The sequence below is a fragment of the Dermochelys coriacea genome, chromosome 1 (assembly GCF_009764565.3).
Source record: "Dermochelys coriacea isolate rDerCor1 chromosome 1, rDerCor1.pri.v4, whole genome shotgun sequence".
Lineage (NCBI taxonomy): Eukaryota > Metazoa > Chordata > Testudines > Dermochelyidae > Dermochelys > Dermochelys coriacea.
The window spans coordinates 80,493,783-80,513,809 of NC_050068.2; the positions used below are offsets into that span (position 1 = coordinate 80,493,783).

Below are 20,027 nucleotides of genomic sequence, written 5' to 3' on the forward strand. Positions count from 1 at the left end.
GGAAGGAGACTGATGAATTTGATGACGACAGGAATACAGATGAAGCAGTGGGAGCCAATAAAGAAAATAGAAGCAAGATGCTTGGAGAGTTGGCCTGCTCCTTACCTAGCATAAGTACATTTAAAAAATGTTATAGTTGCTGTCTTTGTTTTATTTCATTTTTCCTCTTTTGTAACTGTTCAGTAAGACTAATATTCACATGTAAATGCTAATGCAATATTGTAACAGGTAATTATTCTTGAATTTTTTTAGAACTTGATTTCACTGTTTTGCATTTTTCTGATTTAAAATAACTCAATTAAGTAACTTTTTTTTTGGTAACTCGGCTTAAGTATTTAAGGCTACATCCATTGGAGACCACAAAGTCTTACTCCTTTTTGTTACTGTTCAAATAAGGTAGTGCTTTAAAATATCTGATCAGAATGTCTGATTGATCAATTGACTAAATTATTGCCCAACCCATTTTTAGTCAACGAAAAACAAACAAGTACACACAGAAGCAGTTCTGTTGAGAAGATGGTACTGTTTTTACCATGTCACTTTTTGGACCAGCACTACACTTGAAGTTACTGTATGCAACTTGCTTGCATATCGACATGAGGATGTACTGGTTGTTGCAAGTCTGTCCTGTATGGGATGCAGCTGCTCCATGAAGAGTGATGTGAGACATGGTGCATCCAAAAGGCAGAGTGAGAGGGAAATGGAATAAGGTACTTCTACAGAGACTATGGTCTTGGATAAAGAGAAGCAGGTACTTCTCACTGGCCCAGGTAGCTTCCAGCCATACAGCTGGACAAAAAATAACCTGCCAATTGCCACAGTAGAAGTTTAGATTTAAAAAAAAGTTGGTAGAAGGGTTCTAAGCACAAAGAAATCAATTTAGAAGGGGGAAAGTGAAGGGACTCCAGGCCATGTTGCGTTTTCCCCAGTTCCCCTGTTTAAATCACCCTTAAAATAGACTTATGAAGTGAAGGCAGGGATAGGGATTGACAGGTCCCACTAGGTGATCATTTCTTGTTAAATTTATGGGTATTTTTATTACTGCTTTTTCTTTACAATACATTCAGTAGTTCATCAAAACAAAATTGGGAACCCAAATGAGATGAACGCAGGATTAGTTCAGATATTTGAAGGTAAAAGAATACTAAACAGCAAATCTGGTTTAAGACAGTAGTGAAAAAGAGTTGAGATCTTAATCTGTATTTCTAAACATTAACAACCACCTCCACCTTTGGCTTAAATGGATACAGTCCATTTGAAACCTCACGTTTTTGTCTGAAGACTTTGTACCTTCTAAAGTTAAAGTTAGAGAGAAAAATAAACTACTTTATTTTTGCTGATAGTTAACGGCACTTCCTGCGAGGATGCTAATGCCCAATACACGACTCTCGGAAGAACTCCTGTATATGGTCTTTCCTAGACCATACAAGAAGTGTTTACCAGTAACCATAAAACTGATATTTAACCAGATAGCACAGCAGCATGTAAACAGAGGGAAGGGGGAAGAAGAGACAGGCCTGAATACTTTTTGGTAGTGTTATTCAGTTCAATACAATAACCTTGCAAAAATAGCTAGAGAAGCAAAAAAGGCTCTTACTAGCTTTTTATCGGAATATTTTAATAAGATGAGCATGTGCTATTTAAAAGGTTGTATATCACATACAGTACTTTTTAAAAATTAGTCAATTTCAAGAAATTTGAGCTCTTTAACTCAGCATGACTGCTGGGCGACCTCTGAATCGGAGATGCCTAGGATAGATATAGCCAGGGGTTGCCAGACGAGATTGATACACAACAGAAAACTAAGCAGGAATTGCCTACTTTTTTTATTATTATTATTAATTTTTTTTTCAAAAAAGTCTGTTGAAAATGCAACTACTCCAATCACCAGTTGTCTAGTTTTCCAACTAATCTCACATTTTTGTTTTTTGGAATATCACTCAGATGACCCTTCTGCAGTCACTGTTTGACTATTAGTGGTCTTTACCTCAGGCACAGCCACACACACAGTCCAACAGGTACAGTGTGTGTGGCTAACTAGTCTTCCTTAAGTCTCCTTAGCCTTATTTAGAAGGAATGCAGGCAGGCAAGAAAAACAGCATCTCCCATGGATTCAGAGCTTGGGCTCTCAAGAGGTAAAATCATAATCTGGGAATACATTAGCAGCACAAGTTAAAACACTGGCCTTTATTTTTCCACATTTACATTAAACTCAAATACAAGTGGCTGTTAACTGTCCTTTTGGTGATGAACTTCAGAGCAAATATGTAGTGATAAATTTGTTATACAGGCTAAGAGCAGGGATACATAGCCAAAGACAGAGCAAGTTTCCTCCTGGTACTCTGCCAATACATCACAATTTTGACTTGGAACCGTGCTACGTTCCGATTCATGTATCACAGCAGAAACTGCAAATATTGAACTGAGCCGAGTTGGGTGTTTGGATGTTTTGGTTACTACCCTAATCTAGATCAAAATATACTCAGCACCACGTTTTTAATTTAATTTGTGTAGACAGAAGGAGGAGCAAACTACACACAAACACATGCCCTTTTGAATAGGATTGGGGAAGAGAAATGTGCCAAAATTTTAGGCAAAAGATTTGAGTTTCTTGTGGCTACCAATCCAGCTAGTCTTTTGAGTAGATACTATCTCCATTCTAAGACTAAGGCTGCACTCTTAGGCCACATCTACACTAGCAAGCTTACAGCAGCACAGCTGTATTGCTGAAGCTGCGCCACTGTGAGATCGCTCATTTAGCTGCTCTATGCTGACAGGAGAGAGCTCTCCCATCGACATAATAAAAACAGCTACCGCTGCTCAAGGAGATATGTTGGCAGGAGAAGCTGTCCCGTCGACATAGCACTGTTCACACCAGCACTTCTGTTGGTGTAACTTATGGTGCTCACCAGGGTGTTTTTTCTCACCCTGAAAAACATAAAAAGTTACACCAACAAAAGTCATAGTGTAGACATAACCTACAGTGGCACTGCTGTAATGCTGCCGTGTATACACTCACTACAGCAACAGCAGGGGATTCTCCCATAGCTGTAGTTAATCCACCGCCCTAAGAACGGTGGCTAGTCTGACAGAAGAATTCTTCCGTTGACCCAGTGGGATTTTGGTCAACATTGCTATGTCTCAGGGAGGTGGATTTTTCACACCTCTCAGACTTAGCCATGATAATATAAGGTTTCAGTGTCAACTAGTCCTAAGTAATTTCTCTGTTTTTGGATTCACCTCTCTAATTTCCAGGTCTTCTCCTTCCTTTTATATTTCATTCTTGACACCTTTTCTGCCACTTTCCCACTCATTTTTGCATTTTACTGCTACATCACCCATTTCAGTCTTCCTTTTTCCATTCTCATTTTCCCTTCTGTATGCATTTTTCTTTCTGTTTCAGCCATCCTCCTTTTCATGCTCTGTCATATGCTTCTTCCTTTCTCTGTTCATCTAGTCATGCACCTCAACAGGTCAATATCTCTGCTACTGTCCACAGCACTTCCTGCTTGGGCTAGGTCTCAGAAGAAACACTATATGCAGGAACCCAAGTCTGATTTTCTGTGGCCGCAGGCCAGAAAATAAGGGGGAAAAATGAGAGACACATATTCTGAAAAATCCACTAACCACGCCTTGTCAATTCTCCACAACAAATAACCTCCTCCCTGTAATACTACTACACCTTTAATTTGAAAAGTCAGTATGTACTTTGTTATTAATCCCTTTCCACTCATTAAGTTCCTTCCTTTCTTCAGAATGTTTCCTTGTAGAACAGATACATAAAAATCACAACTACTCATATCACTTTATACTAACAATACTCATGATTAGGATGGTCTTTTAACTTTTCCCTTACAGGCTTTTAAAATGGAAACTGTTTTTCTAAGAGAAATAGGAAACACGTCATTATGTTAAAATGCTTTGTTCACAAATATGTATAGTCATTGTTCATTTAATCAATAATTCTACGGGGGGTTTTTTTTTTTTTTCCTCTCTCTCTCCAATTATTGCTCCTTGGATAAGTGAGATCTCTTACAACCTATACTATGAAATTTATCCAGATAACTATGAAAGCTATCAAGACTGTGAAAGCTATCTTGGAGTATTCAATAAATACTATTTTGTTATCTTCAGCCATGTCATATACAAATAAAAAGGAGTTTTAAGAATTGTTTAAATTTAACAGAACTGCAGTAAACTTGTTCAGTTTCAAAACCTTATTTGAAATGCAAATCAATTTTTTTAATTACTCATTTTCAAACATAAGAACGTAAAAGATGTTACCTTGAAGCTAACATACTGTAGATGATTGGAATGCCTTTTAATAATTTGATTGATAAGCTCAGGATGCGTAGCCCTCAAATAAGATGTAGCTGGTTGATTCAGTTCAAACTCAAAACATCTCCAGAGATCAGGCATATGAAACACCTGATTCCATCTTCGGCAGACTTGTGATGCATGAGCACGATCAAGAAGAGGCAAGTACTGAAACACCTGCAGAATAATGTCTGGAAGGAGGTTACCCCAATCAGTACTCAGAGAGATTTCAGTGGATTCTTCATCTGTAATCTTCTGTTTCTTAAATTCTCCTCCAATCTCCTCCTCTGATGAACTAATGTTGGCCTCACTATTTTTCCTTCCTCGTTTCATTCTATCAAAATAAGAAAAATGTATTACTCTCCATACAGCCACAGAATATAAAGACATGAAGTACTTACAGCACAAAGGGGTCCTGGTCCCAGGCACCATGAAAATACACATCACAGGATAGAATTTTCACAAGAGAATAGTTTCCTCTTGCTACATCAACATCAAATCAAAACTGAAAGATGTGGAAAATGCTAAGGTGAAACTGAATTTTTTTTTTTTAAATAAGAGCTATCAGCCCTATGACAGCTTATTTCTATGCTACCCATTGGTGTTTTTTTGCAAGTCTGGAAAAGAAGTCACCTTGGACATTATCTTATGAAGTTAACATATTAATATATGAAAGCATTGTACCTTCCACTGTTACAAGTAAAATTTAAGATTAATGTAACCAAAAGATGAGAGAAAAAACTCTTTTCAGATTGTTTGATTCTGGGTTTGATAGCCAATTTCACTATTTTGTGAATGGTCAGTTGCACTTCCTGTCTTACTACTAGTATGAAGACATTGTGTGTGCACTCTTCCTCAGACCCTATAAGAGACACTTTATCAGCAAGAGCTATTGCTCTTGCTATTACACTTCCCCTCCCACATCAATGAGTCTCAATCCTGATTTGACCATCACATTTTAGGGTGAAAAAAGTTTTAGTTCCAGGTCCATTGGAACTAATACACCAATGTGAGGAGCCTAGGTAACAAAATGGAGGAACTAGAGCTACCGGTGCAGGAAGTGAAACCAGATATTATAGGGATAACAGAAACATGGTGGAATAGTAGTCATGACTGGACTACAGGTATTAAAGGGTATGTGCTGTTTAGGAAAGACAGAAATAAAGGTAAAGTAGAGTAGCATTGTATATCAATGATGAGGTAGAATGTAAAGAAATAAGAAGCGATGCAATGGATAAGACAGAGTCCGTGTGGGCAAAAATTACATTGAGGAAGATAACTAGTAGAGCCTCTCCTACGATAGTGCTTAGGGTGTGCTATAGACAGCCAGGATCTAATTTGGATATGGATACAGCCCTCTTTAATGTCTTTAATAAAGTAAATACTAATGGAAACTGCGTGATCATGGGAGACTTTAACTTCCCAGATATAGACTGGAGGACGAGTGCTAGTAATAATAATAGGGCTCAGATTTTCCTAGATGCAATAGCTGATGGATTCCTTCATCAAGTAGTTGCTGAATCGACTAGAGGGGATGCCATTTTAGATTTGGTTTTGGTGAGTAGTAAGGACCTCATAGAAGAAATGGTCGTAGGGGACAATCTTGGATCAAATGATCATGAGCTAATTCAGTTCAAACTGAATGGAAGGATTAACAAAAATAAATCTGCAATTAGGGTTTTTGATTTCAAAAGGGCTGACTTTCAAAAATTAGAGAAATTAGTTAGGGAAGTGGACTGGACTGAAGAACTTATGGATCTAAAGGCAGAGGAGGCCTGGGATTACTTTAAATCAAAGCTACAGAAGCTATCGGGAAGCCTGCATCCCAAGAAAGAAGAAAAATTTCATAGGCAGGAGTTGTAGACCAAGCATCTCAGGAGAGGCGATTAAGAAAAAGCAGAAAGCATACAGGGAGTGAAAGATGGTCGAGATCAGCAAGGAAAGCTACCTTATTGAGGTGAGAACATGTAGGGATAAAGTGAGACAGGCTAAAAGTCAAGTAGAGTTAGACCTTGCAAAGGGAATTAAAACCAATAGTAAAAGGTTCTATTGCCATATAAAGAAGAAGAAGGACCGCTAAACGCTGAGAATGGAGTGGAGGTCAAGGATAATCTAGTCATGGCCCAATATCTGAACAAATACTTTGCCTCAGTCTTTAATAAGGCTAAAGAGGATCTTAGGAATAATGGTAGCACGCAAATGGGAATGAGGATATGGAGGTAGATATTACCATATCTGAGGTAGAAGTGAAACTCAAACAGCTTAATGGGACTAAATCGAGGGGCCCAGATAATCTTCATCCAAGAATATTAAAGGAATTGGCACAAGAAATTGCAAGCCCATTAGCAAGAATTTTTAATGAATCTGTAAACTCAGGGGTTGTACCGCATGATAGGAATTATGTTAGCAATTCTCCAATTTTTAAGAAAGGGAAAAAAAAAAAACGTGATCCGGGTAACTATAGGCCTGTTAGTTTGACATCTGTAGTATGCAAGGTCCTGGAAAAAATTTTGAAGGAGAAATTAGTTAAGGACATTGAAGTCAATGGTAAATGGGACAAAATACAACATGGTTTTACAAAAGGTACATCATACCAAACCAACCTGATCTCCTTCTTTGAGAAAGTAACAGATATTTTAGACAAAGGAATTTACCTAGATTTCAGTAAGGCATTTGATAGCGTGCCACACGGGGAATTATTAGCTAAATTGGAAAAGATGGGGATCAATATGAAAATTGAAAGGTGGATAAGGAACTGGTTAACAGGGAGACTACAGCGGGTCCTACTGAAAGGTGAACTGCCAGGCTGGAAAGAGATTACCAGTGGAGTTCCTCAGGGATCAGTTTGGGGACCAATCTTATTTAATCTTTTTATTACTGACCTCGGCACAAAAAGTGGGAGTGTGCTAACAAAGTCTACGGATGATACAAAGCTGGGAGGTATTGCCAATTTAGAGAAGGACCGGGAAATCATACAGGAAGATTTGGATGACCTTGTAAACTGGAGTAATAGTAATAGGATGAAATTTAATAGTAAGAAGTGTAAGGTTATGCATTTAGGGATTAATAACAAGAATTTTAGTTATAAACTGGGGACACATCAATTAGAAGTAACGGAGGAGGAGAAGGACCTTGGAGTATTGTTTGATCATAGGATGACTATGAGCCGCCCATGTGATCTGGCCGTGAAAAAAGCTAATGCGGTCTTGGGATGCATCAGGTGAGGTATTTCCAGTAGAGTTAAGGAGGTTTTAGTACCGTTATACAAGGCACTGGTGAGACCTCACCTGGAATACTATGTGTAGTTCTGGTCTCCCATGTTTAAAAAGGATGAATTCAAACTGGAACAGGTACAAAGAAGGGCTACTAGGATGATCCAAGGAATGGAAAACCTGTCTTATGAAAGGAGACTCAAGGAGCTTGGCTTGTTTAGCCTAACTAAAAGAAGGTTGAGGGGAGATATGATTGCTCTCCCTAAATATATCAGAGGGATAAATACCGGAGAGGGAGAGGAATTATTTAAGCTCAGTACCACTGTGGACACAAGAACAAATGGATATAAACTGGTCATTGGGAAGTTTAGACTTGAAATTAGACAAAGGTTGCTAACCATCAGAGGAGTGAAGTTTTGGAATAGCCTTCCAAGGGAAGCAGTGGGGGCAAAAGACCTATCTGGCTTTAAGATTAAACTCAATAAGTTTATGGAGGAGATGGTATGATGGGATAATATGATTTTGGTAATTAAATTGATCTTTAAATATTCATGGTAAATAGGCCCAATGGCCTGTGATGGGATAGGATATGAGTTATTACAGAAATTTCTTTCCTGGGTATCTGGCTGGTGAATCTTGCTCATATGCTCAGGGTTTAGCTGATTGCCATATTTGCAGTCAGGAAGGAGTTTTCCTCCAGAGCAGATTGGAAGAAGCCCTGGAGGTTTTTCACCTTCCTCTGTAGCATGGGGCACAGGTCACTTGCTGGAAGATTCTCTGTTCCTTGAAGTCTTTAAACCACGATTTGAGAACTTCAATAGCTCAGACATAGGTGAGGTTTATCGCAGGAGTGGGTGGGTGAGATTCTGTGGCCTGCGTTGTGCAGGAGGTCAGACTAGATGATCATAATGGTCCCTTCTGACCTTCGTATCTATGAATCTATCTGCCACAGACAGGAGTGACAAAAAGAAACAAAATTAAATTCTGATAACACTCAATTACTGAAATCTATGGTGCACACAGAACTGAACATAGACAGTAATCCTAATTAGACTTAAAAAGTATTACATTAGGGAACTTTTTGCACTTGAGCACACAGTTCACTAAAAGCATATTTTTTTGCAACAGAATGTAGGAACAGATACAATTTTCATTTTATACATGATTAAAAAAATCCTGATATCTTAAAGTGCAGGCTGCAATATTGAGACCAGTTCCAACAATAAATTAAAAAAAAAAAGTTTTTTTAAGTTTCATTTGTCCACAGAAAAGATCCAAAGTGGATGCCATTAGGGAAAATGAGGCCATTCTTCCCGCAGACCAAATTTAAGGAAAAAAAATAAATAAATAAATTCAGTCAGGTAATTAACCAAACTTGGCCTTGTGCTTCTGAAATACCAAAAACATTCCACCACACTGAATCCCAAAACAATTACAGACAACAGCAAACAGTGAAAGGCAACACTGGACACAGCAGACAACATTTTCACGATGAAAAAAAAAAAATCACAACATGGGTGTCATCATTTGAGCAGACATTAACAGATGAACATTTTCCATATGCGTAAAGTACCAAACAAACCCCTACTAATAATACGCTCCAGCTTGCCTAGGACACAATATGTTACTGACAAGTTCTTTTCAAATCATAGCCTGTAATGAACTTGGCCGAAAAAGATATATAGTGTAAAACCAGCCATAACAAAGTGCCACGACAGAAGAGATTTAGCTTCACTTAATACTTTTCTGCTTATCTGATTCATCAAGATATTTTCTCAAGAGATTTCTTAATACAGATTAGTTTATTTGGTACCTGCGATTTTCCCAAACGTCAAGTCTGGGCATATGCTACAATAACTTGCTTGCAATGCAAATCACACTCCAAAACAATTAGGCAGTTCAGTCATTAATTCAGATGAGAAATAAAGTAGACGTTTAACGTTCACATTTTGAGTGCTGAGAAAGGCACAGACACAATACAAGCCGACCAATGATAGTTAACGTTTTAATGCAAGCCTACTTCTTTCACATGAACAAACCGACCAGATGCCGAGTTGGCTGTTGTGCCTGCCTTTGGGATACATTTGTTAGTCGCTAAGGTGCCACAAGTACTCCTTTTCTTTTTGCCTTTGGGAGGAAGCATTAAAAGTGCGTGGAAGAGAAACAGAACAAGGGCTTGTGGCACCTTAGAGACTAACAAATTTATTAGAGCAGAAGCTTGTAAATGCATCCGATGAAGTGAGCTGTAGCTCACGAAAGCTTCTGCTCTAATAAATTTGTTAGTCTCTGAGGTGCCACAAGTATTCAAGTTGCAATGGGGGAGGTTTAGATTGGATATTAGGAAAAACTTTTTCACTAAGAGGGTGGTGAAACACTGGAATGCGTTACCTAGGGAGGTGGTAGAATCTCCTTCCTTAGAGGTTTTTAAGGTCAGGCTTGACAAAGCCCTGGCTGGGATGATTTAACTGGGACTTGGTCCTGCTTTGAGCAGGGGGTTGGACTAGATGACCTTCTGGGGTCCCTTCCAACCCTGATATTCTATGATTCTATACTCCTTTTCTTTTTGCGAATACAGACGAACACGGCTGCTCCTCTGAAACAGAACAAGGGCTGGTGTGCTAACGCCTGGGGCCGCGCCAAGCAGTCATTAGAGCACCTACAGGTACAGCGAGGGAAGTTTACTGCTGTTCTTCAATAGGAAGCAACATCAGTGCACGGGATGCTTTGCAAATAAGCAGCCCTGCCCCAGCGCGCTTATAACAATCAACCGGGCACACAATTATTACTTGGAAAATACTCCCCTTCCGCCGCCCCAACGGCGCTTCTAGCCGGGCTGGCCGCCCCCCCCAGGTGCCGTGCGCATCACCGGGACGCGCGTGTTAGATGCGGCCAAGCGCCCCCGGCTCGGATAACCCCCCGGCTGCAGGCAGCACGGACGGACTGACAGCGAGCCCCCGGGGGCGGGGCCGCCCAAGCTACGCTGCGCCGAGCACCGGGTCTCCGCTCCGTGCGGACTCACGCTGCCCGGCCCCGCGGAGGTCTGGCTCTAGGCAGCTAGGAAAAAAGACAGCTCCACCACCCCTCCTCCCATCGCCGGCCCCTCAGCCCCTCACCTGGCGGCGGCTCCCTGCTGCGTTTCACGCTAACCCGGGCCCGGGCCCCACTGGCGCCTCCGCTGCCGCCACATCAGCAGCTCTGGCAAGCAGCGTCCCCCAGCCAAACAAGCTTCCCGCGGCGGCGGCGGCGGCGGCGGCTCGGGCTCCGTCCTTTCGCTCCCTCCGCCCCCTTGTTTGTTTCACGGCAGCGGAAGCTGCTCCGCACAGAAGCCAAAATGGCGGCGGCTCGGGCTGGTTGCCTTGCGCGGCCTCGCGGGCGCGCCCGGCAACAAGCCCCGCCCCTTGAGGGGGGGGTGCCCTGTGGAGGAGCGAGCGAGGTGGTCGATGGGCGCGAAGAGAGGGTGGGGTCGGTCCCTCCCAACGGCCCTCGGCGAGCCGTTGGCCGGTTTGACCTCGCTGTCGCCGCCAGTCTGGGGACAGTAGCTCCTTCCACGGCCCAGTCCCTTGGCAGAGGAGGCCGGCTTGGCCAGGGGCTGAGCTGTGGCCTCCCCGGCGGTGACCCCTTGGCGGGTCCCGCCCTGCAGGCCGCCAGAAGCCATGAGCGGGGCCTGGGAGCCCCGGGGGGATTGGCTTATGCTGCAGCTTTGCGCTCGCTCTCCGTATTGGACCCACCTCTCCTGGGCGTTGATGACAGCGTCGCCCACAGCATCTACTGGACGTGACCGGACGGAGCGCCAGAGCGGCAAGGGCGCACCACCGCTGGGGTGGGGCGTGCGAGGCCCTTCAGGGCACTGTTTGGAAGAGTGTGCTGCCCTGCACCTGCCGCAGGGGTGGTGGTCTCTGCTTGTGATCACAGACGAAGTCACGTGTCATTTTGTCTTACGACTGGGCAGGGGACAAACCATAAAAAGACAAGATGGTCCAGCTTAAAACTATACAAGTGGGCTGCTGCCGGTGCCGCCAATGAGCCGCGAGGTGGCTTTGACTCTTGCTGCAGGAGTTCTCCCGCCTGTCCCCCGCATCTCGCTGCCCGGCAGTTGACTTTGCCTTGAACCCCCAAATTAAGCACTATTATCAGTAGTCTTGTAGCGCCACTGAGGAGGCCCAGTCATAGATGAAGACAGCATTGTGCTAGGTGCTGTACAAACATAACAAAGTCACAGGCCCTGCCTCAAAGAACTTACAGGTTTCAGAGTAGCAACCGTGTTAGTCTGTATTCGCAAAAAGAAAAGGAGTACTGGTGGCACCTTAGAGACTAACAAATTTATTAGAGCATAAGCTTTCGTGAGCTACAGCTCACTTCATCAGATGAAGTGAGCTGTAGCTCACGAAAGCTTATGCTCTAATAAATTTGTTAGTCTCTAAGGTGCCACGGGTACTCCTTTTCTTTTTAAAGAACTTACAGTCCAAGATGAGAAAACAGCTGCATGCAGGCAGATAGGTGAGCATAAGAAAACAGTAAAAGTAGTGGTGAGAGGGCATGGTTACAGCAGCAAATCCTGCCCCCTTTTCCCACCATGCCCCTCCTGGGACTTTCACCCTACCAGTACCAGGTTGGGGCAAAGGTTTAGGAGCTCTCCTGTTGGTTGTGAGTCAGGGAGAAGGGAGCAGTTACCCTGAGCTACTGGGCTCTTCCTGCTTGATCTAGTAAAAGGGGGTAAACTGTGAGAAGGTAAAGTTTGTTAATGTTACAAAATTAAGATAGTTAAGTCTAAAGCACACGATGAAAAGTTACAAAGGGATCTCACAAACTGGGTGAGTGGGCAAAAAAATGGCAGATGAAGTTCAATGTTGATAAATGCAAAGTAATACACATTGGAAAATATAATGTCGACTATACTTAAAAAATGATGGGGTCTAAATGAGCTGTTACCACTCAAGAAAGTGATCTTGGAGTCACCATGGGTAGTTCTCTGAAAACATCTGCTCACTGTGCAGCAGCAGTCAAAAAGCTAAAAGAATGTTTGCAAGCATTGGGAATACTTGAATACTGACACTGTTCTGGTTACCCCTTCTAAAAAAAATGGAAATGGAAAAGGTACAGAAATTGGCAACAAAAATTATTAAGGGTGTAGAATAGCTTGTATAAGAGGAGAGAGAAAAAAAATTGGGACTATTCAGTTTGGAAAAGAGCAGCCAAGGGAGGATATAATAATAGCAGTCTATAAAATCATGAATGGTGTGGAGAAAGTGAATAAGGAAGTGTTATTTACCCCTTCATATAGTACAAGAACCAAGGGTCACCCAATGAAATTAGGCAGCAGGTTTAATGCAAACAAAAGGAAGTGCTTCTTCACACAGTGCACAGTCAACCTATGGACCTCATTGCCAGCGGATGTTGTGAAGGCCAAAATTATAATTGGATTAAAAAAATTAGATAAATTTATGGTGGATAGGTTCATTAGTGGCTATTAGCCAACGTGGTCAGTGATGCAGCTCCATGCACTAGGTGTCCCTACACCTCTGACTGCCAGATGCTGGAACTGGACGACAGGGGGATGTATCACTTGATGATTGCTTTGTTTTATTCTTTCCTTTTGAAGCATCTGCTGTTGGCTACTGACAAAATGGGATGCTTTGACTAGATGGACCACTGGTCTGACTCATTCTGGCTGTTCATTCCATTCCAGCAAGAATGATGTTGACTCCTGAGAGTGAAGCGCTCTGTCCACCTCCTTCATAGGCTTGGCATGCTGGTCAATTGAGGGTATCGCTACACTGCAGCGTAAGACCTGGGTTACTGGGATTTGAGTTCATGAACCCTGGGTTTGAAAGCCCAGGGCTTGTGTGTCCACACTCATTGGTGACCCTAGGTTAAGAATTTTTTAGCTTGGATCCCCCAATGTAACCCCTTTTGCCTTGGCTTATGGAACCATATCCTGATCTCAGAAAGCTTGGCAAAAGAAGATTTAATTGCACTCTCAGCAGATGTAGAATGGTGATTGAATGCGAGTTTGGCAGATTGAAATCCTTCTGGCGTTATCTACAAACCTGTTTGGATTCCACTGTCATCAATACTGTCTGCATTTTTGTGACTTGCTGTGCCCTTTGTAATCTTTATGAAGCCAAAGATGAGCCCTTTACCACTGAATGGACCTATGACAGTGATGGATTGCTGAATTAGTATACTCAATCAGAACTGCACCTATCACATCTGAGGCAGGATGCACCCGAACAACAGAAATCAGGGGTGCTCTGTGCTCCCATGTTGAGAACATGGATGGGCCAATGGAAGATGGAGAATAATACTTTTATGAACGTTTTTCTACAGCATTGTTTACAGTAAATGAGGTACTATGACATCACACAATGAAATGGGGTCAGGGGATGGGCTGTATTGTCAATGTACAGAGTGAGTAGGGGGAGGTATTGATTGTCCTGAATTTTTATTTTGGATGATATGACAATGTAATGTGTGGGGAAACAGTGCATTTACATTATTGATTAATGTGCATATATATTTTGAGAAATTGTGTTTAGATGCAACTTGCCTGTTGTGCCTTACCCCATGTTTATCTTTATTATTCAGAATTCATATTATAAGATGTGATGTAGTGATGACAAACTTTCTTAATAAAATAAAAGCCTTTATTTGAATTACAAAAATAACAATATTAGAGCATTGCCAGGCAAGACCAGCTGTCACTAGAGCACAGAAACAACTGTAATACACCAACACCACAAAGAGTAATAAAACAAAGAGCACAAACCAAACATTAAATAGTGCCACCACAAAAATCCCTTAATTTTGCATGTCCCCTAACATGTTCTCCTTTCTTTTTATTCAGCGATTATCATGCATTTGGTACTGCTGTACTGCACAAGTGTGGAGGTGTGCAGTGGGACGGCAGACTGCAAGAGGAAAGGGGCATGCATGGGGATGGAAGTATTCAGGAAGGGAAGGGGTTACTATAGGGGTGCAAGTAAACTGGGGTAGACTTGGAGCTCTGTCCAGCTGCTGCTAAATTGCAGTTGCATGAGCCACCCAACTATGGAATTGTCCAACCTGTTCCTGTTATGTGGTGCATGTTACTGTGGAGGGGAATCAGGCCATGGTGCAGATGCAGCAGAAGCCTGCACTAATGGCCATTAGCAAAAGCAGCCATTCAAACAAGGCTTTCTGCTGTGCTCTGTCCTCCTCTGTATACCAACATTCCTGTTCCAGGAACTACAATACAAGTGTCTGATCTAATGCTACAGTTCTGTTCTGGAGCTCTGCACCCTGCCTGTGCCTTTCCGATTGCTTCTCCACTTGCCGTGAATCATCTCGATATTGCATGGCTTTGTCCAAATTTTTAAGCATAAATTCATGATGGAAAAACTTCCTCTTGGACCAGTCAGTTATGATACTGAGACCCAAGCTTCAGCTGGAACGTGTGCAAACTGCCAAGGTACAATAGCCTATGGCGGTCCCTGCAAGCTGACATGAAACAGAAAATTATTGTCTCAGTACTTCTCAAATGATTCAGTGCATGAGCACAAAAAAAAATCTTCGTGGAATTTCAAGGACAAAAAAATTATAGTTTGTAAAATTGAACTTCAGTATATTGTGAGAACGCTTCAGATTGTAGAAGCTCTAGGGACACAGCTGGATTAATTGCAGTGTAAGAAATATATGGAGAATGGTAAGTCAAAAATCACAATTTTGTTTAAAAATTACAGACTGCTTTCGGGAAAGGGAGGTGACTGCAGCATAGTACATACGCCTTCTCTATCCTTTCAGACGTTCCACTTTTTAGAGAACATAACAATTCTTGTGGTTCTTGCATGGCAAAGAGATTTTATTCCAAGCTTCCAGAGGCAAGTGTGCGTGCCACTGAAGTATTCAAATTTATGGTGACTGAACAGCTCATGTATGAGTACAGTGGGTTGGTCAGTTCCTGAGGTGGCACTGGAAAATATGCTGTTCCCTGAAATATGATACCTATCTGGAAAAGGTTTCAGAGTAGCAGCCATGTTAGTCTGTATTCGCAAAAAGAAAAGGAGTACTTGTGGCACCTTAGAGACTAACACATTTATTTGAGCATAAACTTTCGTGAGCTAGCATCATGCATCCAATGAAGTGAGCTGTAGCTCACGAAAGCTTATGCTCAAATAAATTTGTTAGTCTCTAAGGTGCCACAAGTACTCCTTTTCTTTTTATCTGGGAAAGGTTTATGGCTATCAACACCCAGGATTAGGACTTCATTCATGGATGAATTCAGGATGCTCTGTTACTATCTGCATGGATTACTGCCTCCCCATGGCTTTCAGAGTAGCAGCCGTGTTAGTCTGTATTCGCAAAAAGAAAAGGAGTACTTGTGGCACCTTAGAGACTAACAAATTTATTAGAGCATAAGCTTTCGTGAGCTACAGCTCACTTCATCGGATGCATTTGGTGGAAAAAACAGAGGAGAGATTTATATACACACACACAGAGAACATGAAACAAATGCATCCGATGAAGCGAGCCGCAGCTCACGAAAGCCCATGCTCCAACAAACTTGCTAGTCTCCAAGGTGCCACAAGTACTCCCTTTCTTTTTTAGTAAAACTTGAGTTCTGCTTAGCTATACCTTAACCAATCATTTCCCTGAAATTTAACTAACCAATCCTAACATATCGTAACATGATTATGTAACCAATTATATTCCACCACCTTAATTAGTTTACACCCAGCAAAATTAATTATACAGCAGACAGAAACCAGACAGAGATTATACAGACAAACAATAGGGAAATGGGGACTACAGTGATAGAATAACAAAGAAATGAGGATTTCAAATCCCAGCTATTGATAAGTGAGTTCTTGCCAGACAGGATGCTATCAAACTAGGTTTCCTTTTACATTTTCTAGGCACTTCCCTTTCTCTGGGCTTGTGATACAGCCTTTTATTGGCTGCATGCAAGTACACATGCTAATATGAACTTGGAAAGAACTGCACAACAAACCTCCATCCCAGTACATTTCTGAACTGCATACACCTCCCCAGCCTTATTTCAGACAAATGATTTTGTACCCATGTACTACCTGGACTACATTTAGCTTAAATAGACCACACTTGTAAATGGACTACATGTCAACTTCCCCCCAAGACAGTTCACTGTTTACAGCCAGCTTGTTAACACCATTGTGTTAGTGCAGAGCCGTGTGCTAACAGAAAAGGCAATATAAGGTTCTTATTTTTAACATTCTGGCACATTTTAGGAAGACTGTGGGAGTTTTGAGTAAAACTTAATTTTTAAATGCTTGTTTCACTGTTTGCGCTTCCTGGTCTCCATTTTTAATTCCACATGAGGTGAGGATGGGGGGTCACCAAGACAGTGCCATACAATCCACCATTAGCGGATACCTTCTGGTGCCTGTGACTAGTAATAACTTTTGCATTGGTTCATAATCTGGAAATTCCTTCTGTTCCTACATTAATAAAAACAATTATGGAGCCAGAATCTTACAAGGCTCTGGGGGGAGTCCCGTCACTTCCATTTCCGCTCCAGATTATGTGGCAGACTGCTCCTTGGGGAGTAAAGGGGAGCATCAAAAAGTTCCTCTAAGTAGGGACCCAGGCCGTACTGGAGCTGCTTCAGTGGCAAAACCTCAGGACCAGGACCACTTCCACTACCAGAGTCACTTCACTACCCTGATCGAGTATTTTCTGGCTCCCCTCTGGTCCTAAACTGGATTCAGGGGTCAGAAGGCTGCCATCCCAGTTGATCAGGCCATTGTGAAGCACTGTTGGCTCCATGCTTGGTGCAGTACCCTGCAACTGGTCAAATTCCTCAGAAAAGGAGAAGGGCGAGATCCCAGAGGCGTGGTTCTCATCCCTGGTTTTTTGGTAGTTGATCATGAGCCACTTAATCCTCTCCCTGCACTGTTCATGGGTCCAGAGAATTCCCAATACTGCCAGTTTCTTCAGTATTTCCTGGTACACTTAATCATTCCTTACTAAAAAATCAAACTTTTTGCTCACCTCACACCCGAGATTCACCAAAATTTGGCTGTGATCCTGTGACCAGGAAGCAGCGCATTTTGCAAAGGATTTCCTCTGGTCAGTAATCATTGTAAACACAGGAGAAGATTCACTGTGTTTGCAGCTCAGCAGTCAGAATAAAATGGAAGGGTTAAATACTAATCTACTGTACTTGAACAAGGGCAGCTGCTTCCATTTCCTGGAAGTCGATGGGCTACTCTTGGGATAGAGTGGACAGAGAACACCAGGCCATGAGTTTGTGGGATAGCATTGATAGATTGTCAGGGCCCAAGTCTGGGGGCCCAGGCCTGAGCTGTGTCCCCAGTGCAAAATGAAGGGATTTGGGCCAAGTTCCAATGGGACCTGGGATCAAATCCACCCACTCTGTGGGCTGCTGGGGTCAAGGTCAAGTCAGACAGACTTGTGTGTAGATGGAAGAGGGGATTGGGTTAAAGCCTGACTCTGAGCCCAGGCTTACACTGCAGTGTAGCTATAACAAGACAGATCAATTGACTGCCTATTTGCCTACAGTCAAATATTGTCAAATATTCCAGCATGCATGCCCTGATGTAAGTGGTGGCCGATCTTTTTGATCGCTTTGTGGTGCCATCTGTTAGGAATCCTACTTAAATGTCTTGGTCACTGTCATGAATATAAAGGGAAGGCTAACCACCTTTAAATCCCTCCTGGCCAGAGGAAAAACTCTTTCACCTGTACAGGATTAAGAAACTAAGATAACCTCGCTGGCACCTGACCAAAATGACCAATGAGAAGACAAGATACTTTCAAAGGGGGTGGGGGAGAGGAAACAAAGGGTTCTCTCTGTCTGTGTGATGCTTTTGTTGGGACCAGAGCAGGAAGGCAGGTCAGAACTCTTGTAAAGAGTTAGTAAGCAATCTAGTTAGATATGCATTAGATTCTGTTTTGTTTAAGGTTTCAGAGTAGCAGCCGTGTTAGTCTGTATTCGCAAAAAGAAAAGGAGTACTTGTGGCATCTCTAAGGTGCCACAAGTACTCCTTTTCCTTTCCTTCTCCTTTTCTTTTTGCGAATACAGACTAACACGGCAGCTACTCTGAAACCTGTCATTATGCAAGGCACTGAATTTAGCCATATAGAGTGGAAATCTGTCAACTTCATGAAAAATTTTTTAAATTTGTTAGTCTCTAAGGTGCCACAAGTACTCCTTTTCTTTTTGTTTTGTTTAAATGGCTGATAAAATAAGTTGTGCTGTATATTCCTGTTTGTGTGTCTTTTTGTAACTTAAGGTTTTGCCTAGAGGGATTCTCTATGTTTTGAATCTGATTACCCTGTAAGGTATTTACCATCCTGATTTTACAGAGGTGATTTTTACTTTTTCTTTAATTAAAATTCTTCTTTTAAGAACCTGATTGCTTTTTTCATTGTTCTTAAGATGCAAGGGTTTGGATCTGTGTTCACCTATGCAAATTGGTGAGGATTTTTATCAAGCCTTCCCCAGGAAAGGGGGTGTAAGGCTTGGGGGTATTTTGGGGGGAAAGACGTTTCCACGTGGGCTCTTTCCCTGTTCTTTATGTAACACTTTGGTGGTGGCAGCTTTTAACCTAAGCTGGTAAGAATAAGTTTAGGGGGTCTTTCATGCAGATCCCCACATCTGTGCCCTAGAGTTAAGAGTGGGGAAGGAACCTTGACATGGTGGCAGCACGGTGAGATCAATTTGAGATTTTTTGGGGGATCATTTTGAACCAGAACCACATTAAGATTTTAAAAAGGCTTCCCCCCCCCCCCGCGCTTTGGGCTGCTTGAAAGCAGGTTTTAAGCTGAAAGTTAGAGTTTTTTTGTCTCTGCCTGGGGGCCAGAGCAGTGACAAAAGGGGTTTGTCTTTTTTTTGAGCTGGAGTTTTCTCTACCTCAAGGCAGGGTAGTTAACCTCCTGCAGGGAAATTCACAAGTTCTTCACAGACCTGAAGAGGTGTTTTTTTTTTAGCTAAGAGCAGCTACAGGGTTTTTCTGTCTATTTGCCTGGAGACAAAGTGTTAGCCTACAGAAAAATCCTTTAAAAAAAAAAAACCTGACAATCACTATCAGAGAACATAGGTATCAGGTTACAGAACAACCTATTTTTTTTAAAAGCCAAGTTTTTTTGTTTGTTTATTTGTTTGTTTTATTTCTATCTCTCGGGTGTAAAGTTAGTTAAAAACAGAGAGGCAAACATGACAGAAACCAAGGAAACAGCCAAAGAGGCTGCCCACAGGAGAGCTATGGAGGCAAAGGAAAAGAAATGGAAGCATGCTGAGGAGGAAAGGGAGGCTGTGCACAGGAGAGCTCTGGAGGCAAGGGAAAAAGAAATGGAGGAAAAGGAAAAAGAGAGGAAGCATGCTGAGGCGGAGAAGGAAAAAGAGAGGAAGCATGCACTGGAGATGGAGAAGGCAAGGGCTGAGCTGAATCTACTGGATAACCCTAACCATCCTTCCCCAATAATCCACAAATGGGAGCAACTATGTCCACAGTATGATGA

General features: G+C 42.2%; 1 protein-coding gene and 1 long non-coding RNA gene across 4 annotated transcripts in view; one reads left to right on the plus strand and one right to left on the minus strand.

Annotated features, from left to right (window-relative positions):
• The window catches only part of FBXL3 (F-box and leucine rich repeat protein 3), a 39,376-nt gene extending 27,958 nt beyond the window's left edge, over positions 1-11,418 (minus strand). The window contains exons 1-2 of one of the 3 annotated variants that reach the window (XM_038407605.2): positions 10,643-11,418; positions 4,285-4,651 (exon numbers count right to left, since the gene is read on the minus strand). In XM_038407605.2, the coding sequence (XP_038263533.1) occupies positions 4,285-4,650 (366 nt within the window). In that variant the 5' untranslated portion in view covers position 4,651; positions 10,643-11,418. Of the gene's footprint in view, positions 1-4,284; positions 4,652-8,262; positions 8,281-10,642 lie in introns of those variants that run through there. The other 2 variants (XM_038407577.2, XM_038407587.2) reach the window with 2 other exon arrangements.
• Positions 11,419-11,481: 63 nt separating this feature from the next.
• Positions 11,482-15,834, plus strand: LOC122457971. The gene is made up of 3 exons (XR_006277767.1): positions 11,482-11,771; positions 11,991-15,522; positions 15,738-15,834. It is a non-coding gene; the product is annotated as an uncharacterized LOC122457971 (long non-coding RNA).
• The last annotated feature ends 4,193 nt before the right edge of the window (positions 15,835-20,027 follow it).